Here is a 19,458-nt window from a genome sequence, read left to right as displayed (position 1 = left end):
AAGAAATGATCAGATGCATGTTTAAATTGTTTATACAAATTATTTAAACATTCAAAATATGGAATTTAAATCCCTGTGACAATCTGGGGTATAATAATAATTATTATTATTTAAGATTTGCTGATAGAAAGGCAGAAAGAAGCAGGGAGGGACGGGGGGAGAGACAAAGAGAGAGAGACAGAGAGAGATTGAGAGAAAGAGAGAGAGAATCTCCCAATCGCTGGTTCTCTACCCAAATGAATGTAGCATCCAACTCCGGTCCAGACTGAAGCCAGGAACCAAGAACTCCATCCTGGTCTCTCACATGCGTGGCAAGGACTGAGGTACTTCAACTATCTTCCACTGCCTTCCCAGGTGTGTTAGCAGGGAGCTGGAGTTGAAGGAAGTGAAGCAACTGGGATTCAAACTGGAACTCTGATATGGCATCCCAGCACTGCAAATGGAAGTTTAACCGGCTATGCCACAATACCCTGACAACAAACTCTGCAATTGGGTAACAAAAATGATTTCTCACCATTAAGAACAGATTGACCTTATGTGAATCTGAAGATGCTAGATCCTTTGAGGATGAAAAAAAAATCATTAGAAGCCAGCTCAACCAGGGGTTCCCAATTGTGATGTCAAAAGAAGTGGAGGCTGGGAGCTAATGCAACGGCATAGCACATAAAGCAGTAGTCTGTGACATTGGCAGCCCATATGTGCACCAGTTTCTATCTTGGATGCTCCACTTCCCATCCTGCTCCCTGCTAATGAGCCTGGGAAAAGCGGTTGAAGATGGTCCAATGCCTGAGCTCCTGCCACCTATATGGAGACTTGGATGGAGCCTCGGACGGAGCTCCTGACTCCTGGCCCAGTCCTGCTCATCAGGGTCATCTGGGGCATGAATACGCAGAAAGAAGATCTCTCTCTGTCTCTTTATAACTCTTTCAAATAAATAAATATTTAACAAAACCCAAGAAGGGGATGATGTGTGCTGCAAAGACTCAAAGTGTAAAGTAATGTGATTTGCTTATGTCTTATGTGATACCTGTATAATCACATCACTAACTTTCATGCTTATTGATGCATCCATTTGATTGGAGGACAAAAGCGGTAGTTTGAGTTTCAGGGAGGTACACAGTTACTCACAGGCGTCTTACCTATGGCTTCACCTCCAGCAAACCAATAGTCAACATTCAAACGGCAGTCATGGCATATCATAAGTTACTATGGAGCTTGTGAGTACTCTGCTGCACAGTGTGCTATATTTCCTTGCAAAATACTTCTGGAAAAACTCTGAGTAAATTAAAATCATTTATCATGGATATTACAGAAGAAAAGTTGAAAACCACGAGATTAAGAAAAAGAAGATCAAGAGCTGATATTGTGGTATAACAGATTAAGCCTCCTTTGCTATGCCAGCATCCCATATGAACACTGGTGTAATTCCCACCTGTTCCACTTCTCATTCAGCTCCCTACCAGTGCACTTGGGAAAACAACGGAAGACATCCCAAGTGCTTGGACCTCTGCACTCATGTGGGAGACTTGGAAGAAACCACTGGCTCCTGGCTTTGACCCAGCCCAACCCTAGCTATTGTGGATATTTGGGGAGTGAACCAGCAGCTGGAACATCTACCTCTCCTTTGTTTTTTTGTAACACTGCCTTTTAAATAATTAAATAAAAAATATATTTCTTTAAAAAGAGGGAGAGAAAGGAGAGCCCCCAGGAGCATGTGACCGTGGGTAATGCCAAGCAGTATATTGACTGAAAAAAGAAAATAAGTGAATATTTGCTCCTAGAAGACAGCCTGAGTGGAAATGTCAGAAAGACAGAATGGACATCATTCCTCCAGGACATAGGCATGTGGTGAGGATGCAGGCCAGGATAAGCGCCCCACTCAGACTGAGCACCAAGCTCGTGCTCATCGCAGAGCCCCGGCCTTCGGCACCTTGTTTATGTTGATGTGCAGAGCAGGCCAGGGTCCGGCAGCCTTCACCGTGTCCAGTTCCAGCTTCTTGAGATGGGCGGCAGCTTCACTGTACAGGGCTGGTGTTCCTGGACTCAGTTCTATGAAAGTGGGAAGACAAATGAAGAAGGGAAGGTCGGAAGGACAGGTGGAAACAGGTGATGGGGGTATCAACCAGAGCTCGACTCCCAGCACCCGTACTCCCTGCCCCCACCTCCTCCAACAGCACACACCCACCACGGAGGTCAGGGTTTCACTCAGGAGCTGAACCACCTTGAGTAAGTCATGCCACCTGTTTGAGCCTTTTTTTAAAAAAAAAAATATTTATTTATTTTATTTGAAAGTCGGATATATAAGAACAGGAGAAATAGAGAGAAAGTTCCTCTATCCGCTGGTTCATTCCCCGAGAGCCCAGAATGGCCAGATCTTAGCCAATCTGAAGCCAGGAGCCAGGAACTTCTTCCAGGTCTCCCACGCAGGTGCAGGGTCCCAAGGCTTTGGGCCGTCCTTGACTGCTTTCACAGGCTATAAGCAGGGAGCTGGATGGGAAGTGGAGCAGCGGGGACACAAACCAATGCCCATATGGGATCCTGGCGCATGCAAGGCAAGGGCTTTAGTCATTAGGTTATCATACTGGGCCCCTGTCTGGGCCTTTTTAGAAAGGAAGAGAATGTACCTCATTCATGTACAAAGACCTGAACAATGGAAATAAGCTATGTAAATCGGAAGGTGAGTGTTCAGGCCAACAGCACTACACACCGGCCTTTAAAGGCCATCCTTACGTTTCTATAATCCAGTCCACTGATTCTTGTATCACTTTGGGTTAGCCTGCTAGCATTCCTTTTAGCTCAAATTTACTAATATACCTTTTAGCTCAAATTTACTAATATATTTAATATTCATGGAATATTCAATATTTAGCACACACTAAAATGTGTGCCAAGTATGCTTAGCCATTGGGTTCTGGGGAGTTGAAATTAAGCAGTGAACGAGACACAATTCTCATCTAATGGGAAGATCCATGCAGGTACAGATATTCTATGTAAGAAAGATCACTGGTTAGTTTAGTTGCTTAGGAATTAGAGAAGGCATGCCAAAGCCAGGGATGGGAAAGGGTGATCTTTGATGAGAGGAAACCATATCCATGTAGTTAAAAGTGTGGGATGGGAAGGGAGGAAGGGCTGAAGACCTTGGCAGTAGCCATGCTTAGATGTGAGGGCTTTATCCTGGGACAATGATGCACCCTTGCAAGGCCTTACAACATTCGGTCCAAGCTACCTGGTGGGAGCTATGATACCAGGAGACACTACAAAGAATGCACCAGAATGGCACCCCTCACAAGAGTGCCATGTAGACACAGGAAGATGAAGCACATACTGGGACGAGGGCAGGATAGGAATACGGAGACAGAGCTCTGATTCGTCCACACCAAGTAAGCAATGTGTTCCTACTTCTAGTTCAGCGAGACCTGAACTGCTCCTGTACTCGAGCTTACCAATTAAAAAGGAATGAGCCACTCTGTTTTACCAGCTCATAGGCTCTGGAGCTAGAAGATTCCTTGGTGACTCTCTCAACACCGTCCAAATCATTTCACAAATGAGGAGATTGAGGCTCAAGGAAGGACTTGGTTCCCCAGTAAAAATCAGAATCAAACCTCCATGTTGTAGAGACCATATGTGATAAAGACCTGGTTCTTTCCCTCAGTTGATCTTTTTTCCTCAGTGAATCTTTGGTAAAATATAATGAAAATGAGTTTCTAGAAAGATAACAGCCATAACCAAATCCAAGCTTGTAATTTTTCTTCGAGATTTAGCAGACATAAAATCACTCTGTTCAGGTGGTAAATACATTCCCAGTTGTTCTCTCTCTCTCTCTCTCTCTCTCTCTCTCTCTCTCTAGGATCTGTACCAGCCAGCAGTCAGACTGATCCACCTGCCCTCAGAGGTGGATGTCACCACTGGGAGAGAATGGGCTTCTCTGCAATTAGGGACAACAGACATTCCCCCCGTTTCCCCACTGCCCTCTTTCTTTTCCACTGTTTGTGTCAGTGCTGGCTGTCCCAGAAGCAGAGGACTGCTACGACATGTGGAGGAGATAGAGCCATCATCTGGTAGTAAAATGGACATCTATCACCAAGCCCTGCTCCCTAAACTGTGCCAAACAGAATGCATAAGGCTCAATGGTGCTCCTGCTTCCCAAGGCATGGAAGCCAGGGTAACCCCACTATGCCCACATGCCACCCTCAAAGCCTCCCCCTCACCCCTGCCCTGTGCCCTACTCACTCGTAAGGGACTTGCTGCTGGAGTTCGGGGATCTCAGAGGCCCTTCTTTGTTCTCTAGCGTCAGTGTGAGGCCGTAGCTGGGGTGGTGCTGGCGGTGGTGGTGGTGCCTCCCCGTGGCTTTGGCAGGGAATGGGGTGCCCCCATTCTCCTCGAGGCCAAAGGGCAGCCGATCTGAGGTGCTGAGCACGGGGGAAGGCAGTGGGTAGCTGGGGAGGGCGACATAGTCAGGATTTAGAAAAAGCAAAGTGTCTGGTGACGCCTACGTGGCTTTCCAATCCGCTGAGTGTTACACACCAGGAGAGCCCTAGGGGATCTGGTGAAATGCGCCATCAGGAAAGCACTGAACACAAGGAGAGGAGCCCAGGGGAAACTGGTGTATGTATGGCAGCCCTGACAACTTGCGTCTTCAAGTGTTCCAACTTGGACATTAAATCACTTTCCTTTTTTAAATTTTATTTTTGGTGATGTTTACACAGTTGATTAGGGTGGGAAGAGTTGAGGACTAGAGGAAAGTGGGTGAGATCACTATTTCCACACCATCCTTATCTTCTTCTATATCTGGGGCAGTGGGGAGATAAAGGGAGAAGCCACACCCAGCCTCCCAACTGCCCCAGTACCCAGGGATAGGGAACAGCCACCTGACGTCATGCCAGGGTCCCCGATGTGGAACATGTTCTGATGGTTCTGATTAAGTGGTTTTGGTAGTTCTGATATGCTGTCGATCTCGCAGATTCAAGGATGAGGAAATCCTTCCAAGGTTCGTTGGCTGGCACAGTCCATCCCAGAATCTCCATTTGCCCAGAAATTTGCTGTCAAGCTTCTCTGGGGTAGTTCACCAATTTGCTCTGCCCTCCTTCCTCTGTTATGGTACCAGATATCCCCCACAGGCTCCAATGGACTGCTGAATCCTCAATGTGCATCTGGGTATGTTGTCCACTGCACCGTCTTTAGTAACTGAGGTGGCCCCAGTCAGACACATGCACTCCACTGTTGGATCACGGGTCCTGCCACTCTCCCCAAGGTTGGAGTTCTGAGTCCAGCAGTTTAGTTGGGACTCTCAAAGAAATCCAGTCCAAGGTAATCCCAGTCCTGACTCCCATGTGCTCCTGCCAGTACGGGGTCCAATTCATTCTGTCACCCACATCAGCCTACACACACACTGATAGTTGCAGTTGTTAGGTCAGATCTATCTCCATCCCTGTCTCTTATGCAAACCAATTGGTGCTACATCCCTACCCAAACCAGCTTACCACACATTTGGCCCCCACGTTCACCATGGGAAGCTGCAGCCCAGTCAGAGCAATCTCCAATAACTCCCACTGGGCTGGCCCTCAGCCCTAGTTTCTGTACCTGCCAGCACGTGCAGTGGATAAGTCTGGTCAATCCCATATCCCATTCAGCTCTTGTACACATCGTTGGGTATTGAGACCTAGCTCAATCCTTAACTGACTCCACCCTCCAGCCCTCACTCATGCCAGTGGAAACCACCACCTGTCTAGACAGGCCCACCACCAGTGGGAGCTGTAGCCCACCAGAGAAGTACCCTCAATTTCCCTACTGGACCCTGACACCATGTGCCTTCAAGAGTCCCAACTTGGACATTAAATCACTTTCTTAAAAAAAAGGAGGGGGGTGGCTGGCACGGTAGTTTAGTGGCTAAAGTCTTCGCCTTGCAAGCACTGGGATCCCATATGGGTGCCAGTTCTGATCCTGGTGGCCCCGCTTCTCAGCCAGCATCCTGCTTGTGGCCTGGGAAGGCAGTCGAGGATGGCCCAAAGCCTTAGGACCCTGCACCTGCGTGGGAGACCCGGAAGAAATTCCTGGCTCCTGGTTTCAGATTGGCTCAGCTCTGGCCATTGCAGCTGTTTGGGGAGTGAAATCAACTCCCAAGTGGGGATGGAAGATCTTTTTCTCTGTCTCTCCTCTTCTCTGTATATCTGAATTTCCAAATAAAAAATCTTAAAAAAAAAAGACATCCTTAAGTGGAATAAAAACCAACTTGCTGACAAGGTCATGATGTGTACGAGTGAGCAGTGTGGCATGCATGCAGGCCAGCCTAGGAAGAAATTCCTAGCTTCCTGGCTACAGACAGGCCCAGCTCCAGGCAGTGGTGGTCATTTTGGGAGTGAACCAGTGGATGTAAGGTCTTTCTTTCTGTCTCTCCTTCTCTCTGCAAATTTGCTTTTCCAGTAAAAATAAATAAATCTTAAAAATAGAGCTGACTTCTAGCAGAAATCCAGCAACCATTTGGGAATGGGGTGGAGTTGGAAAGCTCTAGAAGAATTTCTGGGTAATGGCAATTCCCAGGCCAGCTCTGGTCGACTCTTCCTTCCTGCATGGAGCATGGGACAGTGAGGATTTTGAGGTCGTGGTCAGCTCAGAGAGAAAGAGTGGTGTGATGGATGAGTGCTGTCGGCTGCAAACTTGGAGGAGCACAGTGGTAGCATGCCTTTGTCTTTCCAAGTTCAAAATGTGTTGTTATATTATTTCAAAGAACATCAGAGAGAGGGGTTACACAGTAAAAAAAAAAAAAGCAGAGAAACTACCTGTCAAATAAAATATGCACATGTCACTGATTGTAGAGCTATGTACATGTCACTGATTGTAGAGCTATGCAGGGGGACACTAGGGAGGAGATCAATGGCAAGGGAAGCAGATGAGGGTCTCAGAAGCTGCCTGAAGCCAGCCTTGGGAATCTGGTTGGGTGGGAAAGTTCCAGAATCTCGGTTGGGTGGCATAGGTTCCTAGGCAGGCCTGTAGCATGACCTGGAGCTTTCTCAACGTGGACACCAGGGGTCCATGTGTTAAAGATTCTAATGTGAGGGGTGGTGGGTCTACTAAGAAAAGGGCTCATGGTCTCTCAGGCTATGTCCTACTTAACTCCAGGGGGGCATGGCCTCTGGTATAAATGGCATCTGCTAGGCAGTGCACTGTCCCTGCCCCCAGGGCTCCCAGACATGGCCAGGTGTGTCCTAAGTGGTTCTAAAGCACACCATGGCCAAGGCTCAAGAGACAGTGACACCAGCTTCCTGTTTACCATCATCAGAGACTAGAGTTTTTGAAGTTTCTGGCATTCTGGAAAAGTAGTCACAAGCGCTGGTTTGCAGAGTGGGTGATAGAGGAAGGTGTATAGGCTTCACCCTCTGCTGGCATGAGCAGAATCCAGTCTAGAAGGAACTACTGTGCCCTATACTTCCATGTTCTTCAGAGTTCTACACCTCATTTGGTGCTGGGACTGAGTGAGAGTGAGTGGTGTGTCCTGCTCAAGAATGCAAGGAAACAGTGGAACCTAGTTTCTTTTCTCTTTCTTCCCTTTACCTAGGGAACCTTCCAATCAATCTCCAATTCTGGGGACACCCATGTTCCACCGAGACCTGCGCCCACAGAGACATGGTTGACTAGACAGGTAAAGGCATAGTTCTGCAGAACCTGTGGGGCTGGTGACTCCTCTAACCCATGTCATCACCCTCTACACTTCCAATTAGGGGGTTCTCCTCCCTTGATCTTGCGATCAAGCCCAGGCAAGGCCTGGGCAACATGGAGTCCCCTAGGAAGCACCCCTGGAGGCCCAATCCTGCCTAGGAAATTGGAGCATTTCAGAAATGGAGCCCGTGAGATTTCATCCAGCCTGGTATCTTCAGCTCCAGAGAGGTCTCTAGGTCACCTAGGAAAACCTGCACAGTATTTGAGGCAACACAGAATGCTACAGCCAGTTTGGAGGATTCCTGGCAGCACTTCCAACTATCAGAGGTGACATATGACCTGGCCATCCTACTCCCATGTCTACTGCCAGGAGAAACGAAAATATGTCCATGTGAAAGTCTGTACAAGACTGTTGTCATTCCTAATGGTGTCATTAGCAGTGTCATAGTGTTACTCCTAACAGTCACAAGGATAAACAATTCAAACGCCCATCTGCTAATGCATGGATAAATGGCATGCAGGACATCCATACAATGGACACTCAGCCATAAATAGGAATGAAGTCTTCATCTGTGCTGTAACATGGTTCATGAGTGAACCTGAAAACATAATGCAGATATAAAAGGCCAGACAGCCTATGACTCCATTTATATGAAATATTTAGATGAGGCAGCTCTATAGGAAGACTAGTGGCTCCTTATGCAAGAGGAAGATGAAGGAAAATGGGCAGTCATTGCTAACAGCTATGGAGTTTGACAGGGTGAGATGAAAATATCCTAAAATTAGATTGCAGTGATGGCTGCATCACTTTGTGAAAACAGTAAAAAGAAGTGAGCTGTACAATTTAAAATAGTCAATTGTAGGTTATTTTCAAATTATCAGATAAGTGGTGGGCATCTAGTGAAGCATCTGACTTGCTGCTTGGGACACCCACATCATACGTCTGAGGGCCTGCTCTCAGTCTGCCTGCACCTCTGATGCCAATTTCCTGCTGATGCAGCAGGTGATGGCCTAAGTATGTGGGTCCCTGCCATTCACATGGAAGACCTGGGTGGAATTTTGGGCTCCCAGCTTTGGTTTGGCCCATTCCTGGTTATTGTGGGCATTTGGGAAGTGAACCAGTGTAAGAAAAATCTTACCTCTCTTTGTGTCTGCTTTGCAAATTAAAAAGTAAACAAGCAAACAAAACCCCACAACTCATAAGGACAACTATTGAGTAATACCCATGCCCGCCCTCTCCCAGGTCAATCACACTGTTGTCTATCTCCAAATCCAGTGTGTGGCCAGGGTGAATTGATGCCCTGGCCCAACCTTCTCATTCCTATGGAAACAGAGGTGCCTACTACAGGGAGCGGGGTGACCAGGTCACACAGTGGGAAATGAGGCTGGGCCTGGGGTCCAGTCCAGGACTCCTGCCTCTCTGCTTGCTGTTGCAAGTGCTGCCCATCTGCTGAACCTTGCCATCTGTCCCGGCTTCTATTTACAGCAGCAAATGCACTCAAGGAAAAGCCACATCCTTCTGGAGCCCCACTGGCTGAGGCAGCCTTGTGTTCCTGTCTGGACTTCCCAACCACACAGAGTACTACTCCCATGCTTTCATGTCCTCTACTGTGCTAAGCAAAGTGCAAACCACACAGCAGGTGCACAACTAATGCTGAATCATCTAGAGCAAAATTAAATACCAATGCACCTGATGAATGTCTCATTGGCAACTCTTGTGCCTGGCACAGGAGAGTAAAGAGACAAACAAGGCATTGTCTTGGCCCTGCAGGTGCTTATGGCTGCTTTGGCAAACACAGGCAGGAGAGGGATGCCCAGTCTGGCCTGCGAAGGACAGCAGGGAGGACTTCCTAAGTAGGTGATGTCCTGAAACATAAATAAGACTGGACTGGGGGAGGGGTGGCCATGGGTGTGCCAGGTGGAGGCTCCTGCAGGTGCTGAGACCTGGAGCTGACAATGCACACCAATTGTGCAGGGGACGCACCTGAGCTCAATAAAGCCATGAGAGTGAGCCTCCTGCTGTGACCACTCTACTTTTCACCTTCAAATTATGAACTTAGAGCAATGTGTATGTATTTTGGGAGGTAATGACCTAATTTTTGTTGAAAGGGAAAACCACTGTTCCAACGGTGCTGAAGGAATAATTCCTCCTTACCCCATGAACCTGCACTGCCATCTTTTCAGGAGCAAGAACTTTCTCGGCGTTCTCAGATCTATCTCCTATTCTCACTCCCACTTGTAGTTTCCAATGAACTGCACTTTCCAAGCTCCCTGCTTTGAGTTTCTATGCAGGTCTGGCCAAGGAGAGGCACTGACAGTGTGTGGAGGGGGTAGCTAAGTCAGGGTTTTTCATGCTCATCTCTTTATGCCTCTAGCAGCAGCTGTGAGGGCTCTGTGGCACCAATACCTAAGTGCTGGGGCATGGATGCCTCCCCAAGCCTACAGAAACCCAGGAGTGATAGGCAGGTTCTGGTTGTTGGCTAATTTCTGGGTTGCTTCTTTATCCAATTCAACTGCTAGTGCGAACACTTCTCACGTAACTATTCCCTGTATTAAATTCTAGGAAATAGGGCCCAGTGTGATGGCTCAGTGGCTAAATTCTTGCCTTATATGGTGCCAGGTCCAATATGGGTGCTGGTTTGTGCTCTAGCTGCTCTACTTCCCATCCAGCTCCTTTCTTGTGGCCTAGGAGAGCAGTGGAGGCTGGCCCAAAGCCTTGGAACCCTGCACACACATGGGAGACACAGAAGGAACTCCTGGCACCTGGCTTTAGATCAGCTCAGCTCTGGTCATTGCTGCCACTTAGGGGAGAGAACCAGTGGTTGGAAGATCTTTCTCTCGTCTCCTCTCCGTAAATCTGACTTTCCAATAAGTAAATCTTAAAAAGTTTCAATACCTAGTTGCTCCAGTTTTCCTCATAATCCATGACTGATATACAATGTAAATCTGTCTGTAGATTCTTCACACTTTATTTATGATCTACTGCCAAATTAGAACCAGACGGTCTAACTTCTAATACATGAGAAAAAGAGAACTGAAAGATAAGTTTAGGGCTGGGCATTTGGCATGGTGGTTCAGATGCTATTTGGAATGGATGCATTCCTTACTGAAGCACCTGTGGGGGTCCTGGCCCTACTGCAAGCTCCCACTTTCTGCTAACGCATTCCCTGGAGAACAACAGGTAAGGGCTCAATTAATTAAATCCATGTGTCCATGCAAGAGACCCAGACTAAGTTTCTGTCTCCTAGTTTTGCCTTGGTCCAGTCCTGGATGTTGCATTTGGGGAATGAACCAACAGATGAGAGATCACTCTTTCAAATAAATAAAAATAATTAAAATAATTTGTAGGGGGCTGTCATTGTGGTATATGAGTTAAGTTGCCACTTCCTCTGATGCTGGCATCTTCTGTGGGCATGGACTCAAGTTCTAGATGTTCCTCTTCTGAGCCAGCTCCCTATTAATGCATCTGAGAAAGCAGTGGAGGGTGTCCCAAGTACTTGAGCCCCTGCCACCAACATGGAAGACCTGCATGGAGATGCCCACTCCTTGGTTTTTCTCGGCCCAGCCTTGGCTACTGTGGCCATTTGGAGTGAAGAAGCAGATGGAAGATCTTTCTAACTTTCAAATAAATAGGTAGATAAGAATGAAAAGTTCATTTCTGTGCTAATATTTTTTGATCCATGGAGTTTTCAAATAGCATGTGTTGCCCATGGATCTTTTTGAAGACCTCTCATATGCATACATTTTTTTTGCACCAAAATATTTTTTTTAAAAGAGCTCAGATATTTCAAAGATTTTAGCACTTTAGTATAGTAGGCTAAGCCTCTGTGAGTTCCAGGTCAAGTCCCAGCTGCTCTACTTCTGATCCAGTTCTCTGCTTGTGGCCTGGAAAAGCAGAAAAGGATGGTTCAAGTCCTTGGGCCCCTGCACCCATCTGGAGACCCAGAGGAATCTCCTGGCTCCTGGATTAAAATTGGCTCAGCTCTGGCCATTGCAGCTACCTGGGGGAGTGAACCAGCAGATGGAAGATCTCTTTGTGTCTCCTCTCTTTAACTCTGCCTGTCAAATTAAGGCATATATAATAATTTATATAACAAACTTACATATACATTTATATCTATTTATTTGGCAGGCAGAATGAGAGAGAAAAGAGAGAATCAGAAAAGAGACAGGTGTTGAAGTTTTCCATTCACTGGTTCACTCCCCAAATGCCACAACAGTCCAGTGTTCTGTCAGGGCAAATCAGGAACCAGGAGCTTCTTCTGGGTCTCTCTTATGCGTGGCACGGAACCATGAACTTGGGCCATCTCTTTTGTTATCCGAGATTCACTAGCAGGGAGCTAGATTGGAAGTGGAGCAGTTGAGACTTGAAACAGCACCCACATGAGATGCTGGCATTGAAGGTGGTAACTTAACATACTACACCACAGCACCAGCTACAATTCTGTTCTTTAAAATATTTTTCAAAATTTATTTTCTCACTTGAAAGGCAGAGAGGAGGAGACACAGCAGGTTAAGAGATTCTCCATCTGCTAGTTCATTCCTCAAACGCCCACAATTGGGGACCGGCCAGGTTAAGTCCTCAAGCTTAGCTTGGTCTTCTCACATGCATGGCAGGGAACAAACTACTTGAGCTAGTATCACTGCCTCGCAGATGAGCAGGAAGCCAGAACTGGGAATGATTTGAACCTGGTACGTGAAGAATGCATCTAAACTGCTAGGAAAATGTCTGCTCCAATTTATCTTTAAATTCCACTTTCCACCAAGTTTTTCAAGTGTCCTCATATGTCATTTTCTTTATGGACTAAGGACAAGGAGAAGCCAAGCAGCACTGCCAGCAGTTCATATCTGGGTCATCTGCCCAGACTGTGGCTCTCCAAAGGGGGCTCTGAGCAGCCCCACTCAATCATCCTGTTTCCACACCAAGTGTCAGCCAGAACCCAGCTTTCTGACCAAACACCTGGGTAGCAATCATGCTAAATATGCAGAGAGGGAACGTGGTTGCTATGAGTTAACTTATAGAACCCTCCAACAATTACCTGAAGACTAAGAAGTTTTCTCAAAGTCACACAGCTAAGTGCTGTTGTGGCTCAGCAAGCTAAGCTACCACTTAATGACCCAAGCATTTGGATTTGAGTCCCGGCTGCTCTGCTTTCAATCCAGCCCGTGCTACTCAGCCTTGTGAAAGCAGAAGCAGACAGCCTAAGTGTTCGCATCCCTGCCACTGATCCCGGAGATCAAGACAGAGTTCCCGGTTTCAGATGTTATCTGGGAAGCAAACCAGCAGATGGAAGATTGATCTGTCTCTTCCAGTCCTTCAAATAAAAAAAATAAATACATCATTTAAAAAAATGTTATAAGGCTCTAAGTGGCAGACCTGGGATTCGACCCTGGTCAACTTGATTCTAAAACCTGGTGCTCTCCTGTGTACTGACAATGCTTTGCCACGTGCATGGGAGGACGGTTTAATAACAAGGGGCCATGGCTGCACTTGGCTATGTGACCTTAGGTAACTCATTTACCTAGGCCAGACACTGCACCTGGGGACACTGATTAAGCATTTATAAGGCAAGGACTACAGCTCAATGACATAATTTGATCCCTGTTGTGTCCAGTTGAGAGATGAGAGAAGGTACAATTACTCATTCTGGTTTGCCAGGTATCTGTCAGTGCTTTTCACTGTAATTCAGTAGACAGTGGATCAACACAAGTTCTTGCTGAATTCAGGGCATGCATATAATTTGGCAGTAAATAGGTATTTGAAAAACTGCATCTTTCATAGCAGATTTGAGAAGAAAACTAGCAGCATTTTAGAAAAGTGACACATTAGGAAAATCACGTCTGTTAATCAGAGATGATGTTTTGCAGTCACTCAGTGGATTTATATTTTTTTAAAGACTAGAAAGATGATTTTCACTTCTTAGCTAAAAAGATCAAAATTATATGTTTTGGCATCATTTGTTTATTTTTAAAAGATTTATTTATTTCAAAGGCAGCGAGGGAGGGAGAATCTTTCAGCCACTGTTTTACTCCTCTAATGGCCACAACAACTGGGACTGGGTCAGGCAGAAGCCATGAGCCTGTAATTTCCTCCGGATCTTCCATGTGGGTGGTGGGGGCCCAAGCACTTGCGCCATTCTCAACTTACCTCCCAGGGGCATGAGTAGGGAACTGGGTCAAAAGTGGAACAGTTAGAACTCAAACCAGCGCTCATATGGGATGCCAGCGATGCATGTGGTGGTTTAATTTGCTGTGCTATAATGTTGGCCTCTGGGTATGGTTTAAATTCCTTCATCATCAGCGGAAGAACATTTCCAAAGTCTGTACTTCTTTCAAGAATTATCCTTGTAACAAATTTTCCAAGTAGTTCTAGTATTAGCAGAGATGATCTTCTAACGTATCTTTGACAGGGAGCTCTTTTGACTAGTTTCTTAGTTATCTGGAGCTAAAGATGGCATTTTCAATAATCAGTACTTGCATGGAGTAGAGCAGACACGTGTTTAATAAGCTCGTTTTAGTGCTAGAAATTATAATTCTCTTCAAGTAATTTTCCAAGTTTTTCACAAACATTTAACTTCAGTCATGCATTTTTAGCTTTTACTATTAGGCTGGACAGAGCAGAAGTGACTTCATGATGACTGAACCTGACAGTTTCTATCTATGTTGCTTCATCTCTGAAAGCTGTAGGAAGTATTTTCCAGCATTAAGGTGTGATGGAAGTTTTTGGGGGTGTGCTGGCAGCTGGCGTCTGTCCCATGTGAGCTATACAGGCTAAATGCCTCCAACTTCAAGTCTGGAATCTTCTTCTGCCTAAGCTGCTGTCCAGTGATGTCAGTGAATGGTTGTGAGCAGGGCATCAAGTTTCCCACCAGAAGACTGGTTCTGTCTTGATGCTATTGTTGCTAGGTCTCAAAAGCTTCCTCACTCTGTGTGTGCGTGGAGCCAGCAGGGACATGTGTGTGGTGTGTGTGCACACGTGCTTACACCCACGTGTCACTGAAGCACAAGGAGCTGTGAGGTAGGGCTCGCTAATTCTCTGGTGAGACTTACGATGCAAGCATTTTCAGCTGCTGAGTCCAGAAAATTACTATTCCTTAAGTTCATTTTTGCTCGGGGGCGTATCAGTAATAAGAGTTTATTCAATCTCTTTCCTGCCTTGAAAAGAAGAAAACACCACGCAGACACAAATCGACTTGTTTTCCTTACAGCAGTCACCTCTGTGAAGTGCCTCCCTTTCTTATATAACGCCGTGTTTAAGTCACCAGTATCTGTTTCCCTGTGCCACAATCATGGCCTGGAATGTTCCGTTTCCTCAGAGAGTGAGCCATGAGCTTGTGTACATTCCCAGGTGGTATTACATGGGACCCCTCTGGGAACAGAAGAGTCCCTGTCATGGGCACCCAGGTTACGACACCTTCTCCACTGCCAATATTCTCTGCTCACTAAAGCACTGCAGTGCTGGGCGTGAGCGCGGGGGCCACTTCTCCACTTCTTGGATATTATTCAATTCACCAAATCAAAGAGACAGTTATCCATGGGGGAGTAAATTTTAGGCTGGGGGGATAGAATGCATGATCTGTTAAGTCTAACAGTACAATACACTGGTGTAAGCTGGAGTTCAACACTGTATCCGTATTTCTGAGGTGACACAGACAAGAGATAATCCATATCAGTCTTAGTGTTCCAAAGTTTTCTTAAACGATCCTGGCTCTGTCCCCCAATTCTTGCGGGTTTTTCAGCAGCTTCTATTATAAACTTAATTTGTCAGCCTCTGAGGCCAATAAACTGAGGCTCATTTTCAGGGCTTCTTGTTTTAATTACATGTAATACACGTGCAATGTCCATTATTCAGCCCAAGGGTGACAGTGGGTGCGCCATTAGCATATCAACACCTCTGAGGTCTCAGTGGCAGAAGGTGGATTCCTGTACCACTACTCCCATTCACTAGGGGATGATTCGGTAGCTTTCCGTTTGCAGTGTCTTATACCACGAGCCCAAGAAGGATGGTCCTCTGATTTTCCTAATACTTACTAGCAGATTGCCAACACTACAGCACTTTTGGTACTTTAAATCCCGCAGCCTTTGCTTCAGTAAAGATCATTCGTGAGTCCCGGGAGGCGGCTATGATTCAGGTTCTGATACATAAGAAATAGAATTGTAACTACAAGTTGTAGTTCTGATACATGAGAATTATTATTGTAACTACTGTTTATCCTGTTGGGTCAAATGCACCAGGGACATTCACAATGTGAATAGGTATTCAAGAAATCTGGGTGAAAAGTTCTCAGTAAACTCTCTACCAGAAAAGGGAACAGAGGTGGCAGAAATGTGTCTCTTTACCCAGTATTTCCTGTCACCTACATTCCTGTCCCAACCCCCTTGGGCAGCTTCATGCTGGGACTGAATGTCAGGACACCTATCTTTGAACAGCATCTAGTGACCATCAGCGCTGCCTGTCTTCCCTTTCTTCACTATTCTTAATGCTAAGATGACATGGTTGGCTAGTTCATCAACCAAATCTTTGCTAAGGGCACAATTCAGGAAGAGGTGTGCTGGATGGTTTGCAGACAACTAGTAACAAGTGAATTCAGGGAGATGAAAAAGTCTGTGACCTTGTTCAAAGAGAAGGGTAATAAAAGGGCTGGTGGCACAGCAGACCAAGCAACACCCACTAGCATGCCACATGGGTACCAATTCAAGCCCTGGTTGCTCCCTCCATATGCTAACCAGATACCTGCTAACATACCTGGGAAAGCAATGAAGGTGGCCCAGTACTTAGGCACCTGCACCCACATGGGAGACCTGGCTCTAGGTGCCTGACTTCAGCCTGGCCCAACCCTGGGCATTGGGGCTTTTTGGGTGATTGAATTACTGTCTCACAGTAACTCTGCACTTCAAATAGATAAATACATCCTTAAAAAAAGAAAAGTATAATTAAAATGGAAGTTCACAAATGCTACAAAAGCTATTGAGCTTGCTTTCTCTGAGGTCACATAAACACTGACACCAGGGATGCTGCAAGGAATGTAAATAGGCGCAGGATCTTTGCAGGGAAATCTTACTGGGCAATATTTAAATTAGACATGTACAAACTTTTCAACCTAGTGGCTCTACTTTCCTAAAGAAAAACTTGAACTTACTTGAGACACACAGTTTTCTCATTTGTTGGTTCACGCTTTGGACACCTACAGCGGTCAGGGCAGAGCCAGGCTGAAACTGGAAGCCAGGTGTTGAGGGCCAGTTTCCAGTGTGGGTGATAGGAACCCAACTACCTGAGCCATCACCATAATCTCCCAAGGGTCTGCACTCTGTAGCAGGAAGCTGGAGTCAGGATCTGGAGCAGGGTATTGAAACCACTCACTGCCATATGTGATGTGGGCATCATCACTGCTAAGCCAACATTCACTCTGATTGTGCTTTGAGAGCATGTATTCTACACGATGATCTGTTCAGATGCACAGGAAGGATGTACAAGAATGGCAGTGTGCTTGTGGTTTTAGGAAGTTAATGCAACCTTAGCGTCTGCTGATATTGATTGGTTAAACCAACATATGTGCTTGTGTCTACACGTTAACAGTCTCAGGTAGACAAGAAGAAATGCTAATGATGTTTGCCTCTGGGAAGAACCAGGGAACTGGGAATAAGCTGGTGGAAAGAAGCTCTCTGCTTGGATTTTTACAATGGCCGGCATTTCCTGTTTAAAACAAAGTAAGAAAGTACAGCCGCTCTTTGTCACTTTCCCGTCTCCTAATAATTAAAAGCTTCCTGTTTTGTCTGTTACAATCTGAAGTTAGCTGGCATTCTCTTTCAGGTCTACAAATGACTGACTCCCAATTATACAAAACATTTCTTTGCAGTCTCCCAGCTCCTTCCTCCGCAAAACTCTGGCATCACAGATGTAAGGGTATTGTTCCTACCCTGTCTGAACAGTCTCATTCTTGGATGCCCAGACAGAAATATAATTTCTTTCTCTCTTTTTTCCCTTTAAAGACCCTCTGTGGTGTGTCTGCCCTTCCTTGGCTTGTTGGTTAACCTTTTTGCATCTGATCTTCCCTGTAGAATCAAGCACCCCTTTCCATCGCTAAATTTAGACTGTGACATCTCAACCCAACAACCTCTAAGACGTGCTCTTTCTTGAGCTAGACTTTGAATCTGCTGGGCCTGCTTTTGTCCACCTGGAGAGCTAAGGCCTTACATCTCAGAAAACCACTAAAAATTGCTACCAGCTGGCATCAAACATGGTGCAAAGTCCCATACACACCTGATGTCATATAGTTCTAACAGCGAGACATTGCTAAATTTCCTTTTGGGGTGAGGGAAATGAAGGGTGAGAGAAGCGGTTAGCCAGAGGTCATACAATTAGTGTGCGGCAACCCTGGGGTTGAAATTGCACTGTGATTCCTCAGCTGCCACATGTCACCTTGCCAGAGACCTGTGGGGTCTTGCAGCTTCCTTCCTCTTTCTGCCAAGTTTGAATATCATGTCACATTCCTGCCTGGCTTGTGACACCCCAGCCATATTGCTTCTGCAAACTTCTGTTTCTCCACCATGCCTCTGATCTTGGTACAGGTGTGTGCATCAAAGGGCAAAATTTGCTGGGGCGCAGAACAATGCACACAACTGGCTGAACAGACTGAGGGGGAATGGTTTGTGGTGAAATTAAAGTCAACTAAGGTGCAGCACAGTCCTCAGATTCTTCTTCATTACCATGGGCTTACTTGCAAAGCTCTGTTGAGTACATATAGTCCAGTCAGTAACTTCTTAACACCTTGCCAGGTCAGAAAAAAAATTCACTTCTAATGGGAGTCAAAATGGAGCTATTAGAAAACAGCTAGGACCAGAGAAACAGTTGTGCTTTGGCAAACTGAAGTCCTGCTGCTGTCCACCTGGGGCTCCCCTGGGATGACTTGCTAAAACCCACCATAACCACTCTTTAGAGCCCAACGATCTACATTTTTACTAAGCTGTCCAAGTCATTGTTTGGCTTCCCAAATTGAGGGGAGAAGTGGGTCTATCTGCAGAATTACTGAAGGTTTCTTTGGTGGAGGCTGACTGTCTATTTCACACTTGTTTGCCTATTAGGTACCCCTGGGGTTTCCTAACATACGCTATTTCCATGCACTAAGGGGCCTTGCTGTAACACCAGTTTGCACTTCCTGCCTCTTGGTCCCTTCTGCTTTGCCTCTGCCTTTGTTCATGGTCGCCTGTCAGGTGGCGGAAGCAACACACCCTAGATCAATTCAGGGTATTTACCTGGAATGCTTGTAAGGTTTGGTTGGTCAGGGAATTGACTTAGAGCTAAGTTTGAGAAATATTGATCTGAAGAGATCAATATGGCTGTTCATGGAGTTCTTTGCTGAGCTGATTTTTTTTAAAAGGCCACTTAAAAGCTGCAAAGTCAAGGGTTACATAAAGGGCTCTGTCATTAGTTCTGTTTAGAGTAGGACCCGGGAGTCTGAAGTCACTAACCTGGAAGGAGCAATGTGAACAGGCAAGAAAGATTAAAAAAAAAAAAAAAAAAGACACACTTGCTGACTCAGTCCACCTTGTGATAAGAACTGTTTTTGGCAGAAATGGCCGGCCAAAAAATTGATAGAGGGTTCGAAGGCCATGATTTCAAGACTTCTGGCTCATATGAACATGTATCAATCTAGTGACACATTCATGTCACTGTTGGATACTGGGAGGTCAAAAAAACATGAATGATCATTAGGTATAGCAGTGTGAATGATGTGAAAAGTTAATTGTATTCATTTTAGAAAAGCGAGCTTGATTTTGTTGGTGGCTAATACTTCAGAAGGCATG

At 45.9% G+C, this 19,458-nt stretch overlaps 1 protein-coding gene across 2 annotated transcripts in view; it reads right to left on the bottom strand.

The window, feature by feature from the left end:
* Positions 1-19,458, bottom strand: part of EPB41L4B (erythrocyte membrane protein band 4.1 like 4B) — a 133,573-nt gene that overhangs the window by 39,501 nt on the left and 74,614 nt on the right. For both annotated transcript variants that reach the window (XM_058672385.1, XM_058672386.1), the window contains exons 16-17: positions 4,231-4,436; positions 1,931-2,049 (exon numbers count right to left, since the gene is read on the bottom strand). In XM_058672385.1, the coding sequence (XP_058528368.1) occupies positions 1,931-2,049; positions 4,231-4,436 (325 nt within the window). The remainder of the gene's footprint in view (positions 1-1,930; positions 2,050-4,230; positions 4,437-19,458) is intronic.

The sequence above is a fragment of the Ochotona princeps genome, chromosome 14 (genome assembly GCF_030435755.1).
Source record: "Ochotona princeps isolate mOchPri1 chromosome 14, mOchPri1.hap1, whole genome shotgun sequence".
In the NCBI taxonomy this organism is placed as follows: domain Eukaryota; kingdom Metazoa; phylum Chordata; class Mammalia; order Lagomorpha; family Ochotonidae; genus Ochotona; species Ochotona princeps.
Note: the sequence above shows the minus strand (reverse complement) of the source record. Positions and strands in the feature narration are given on the sequence as shown.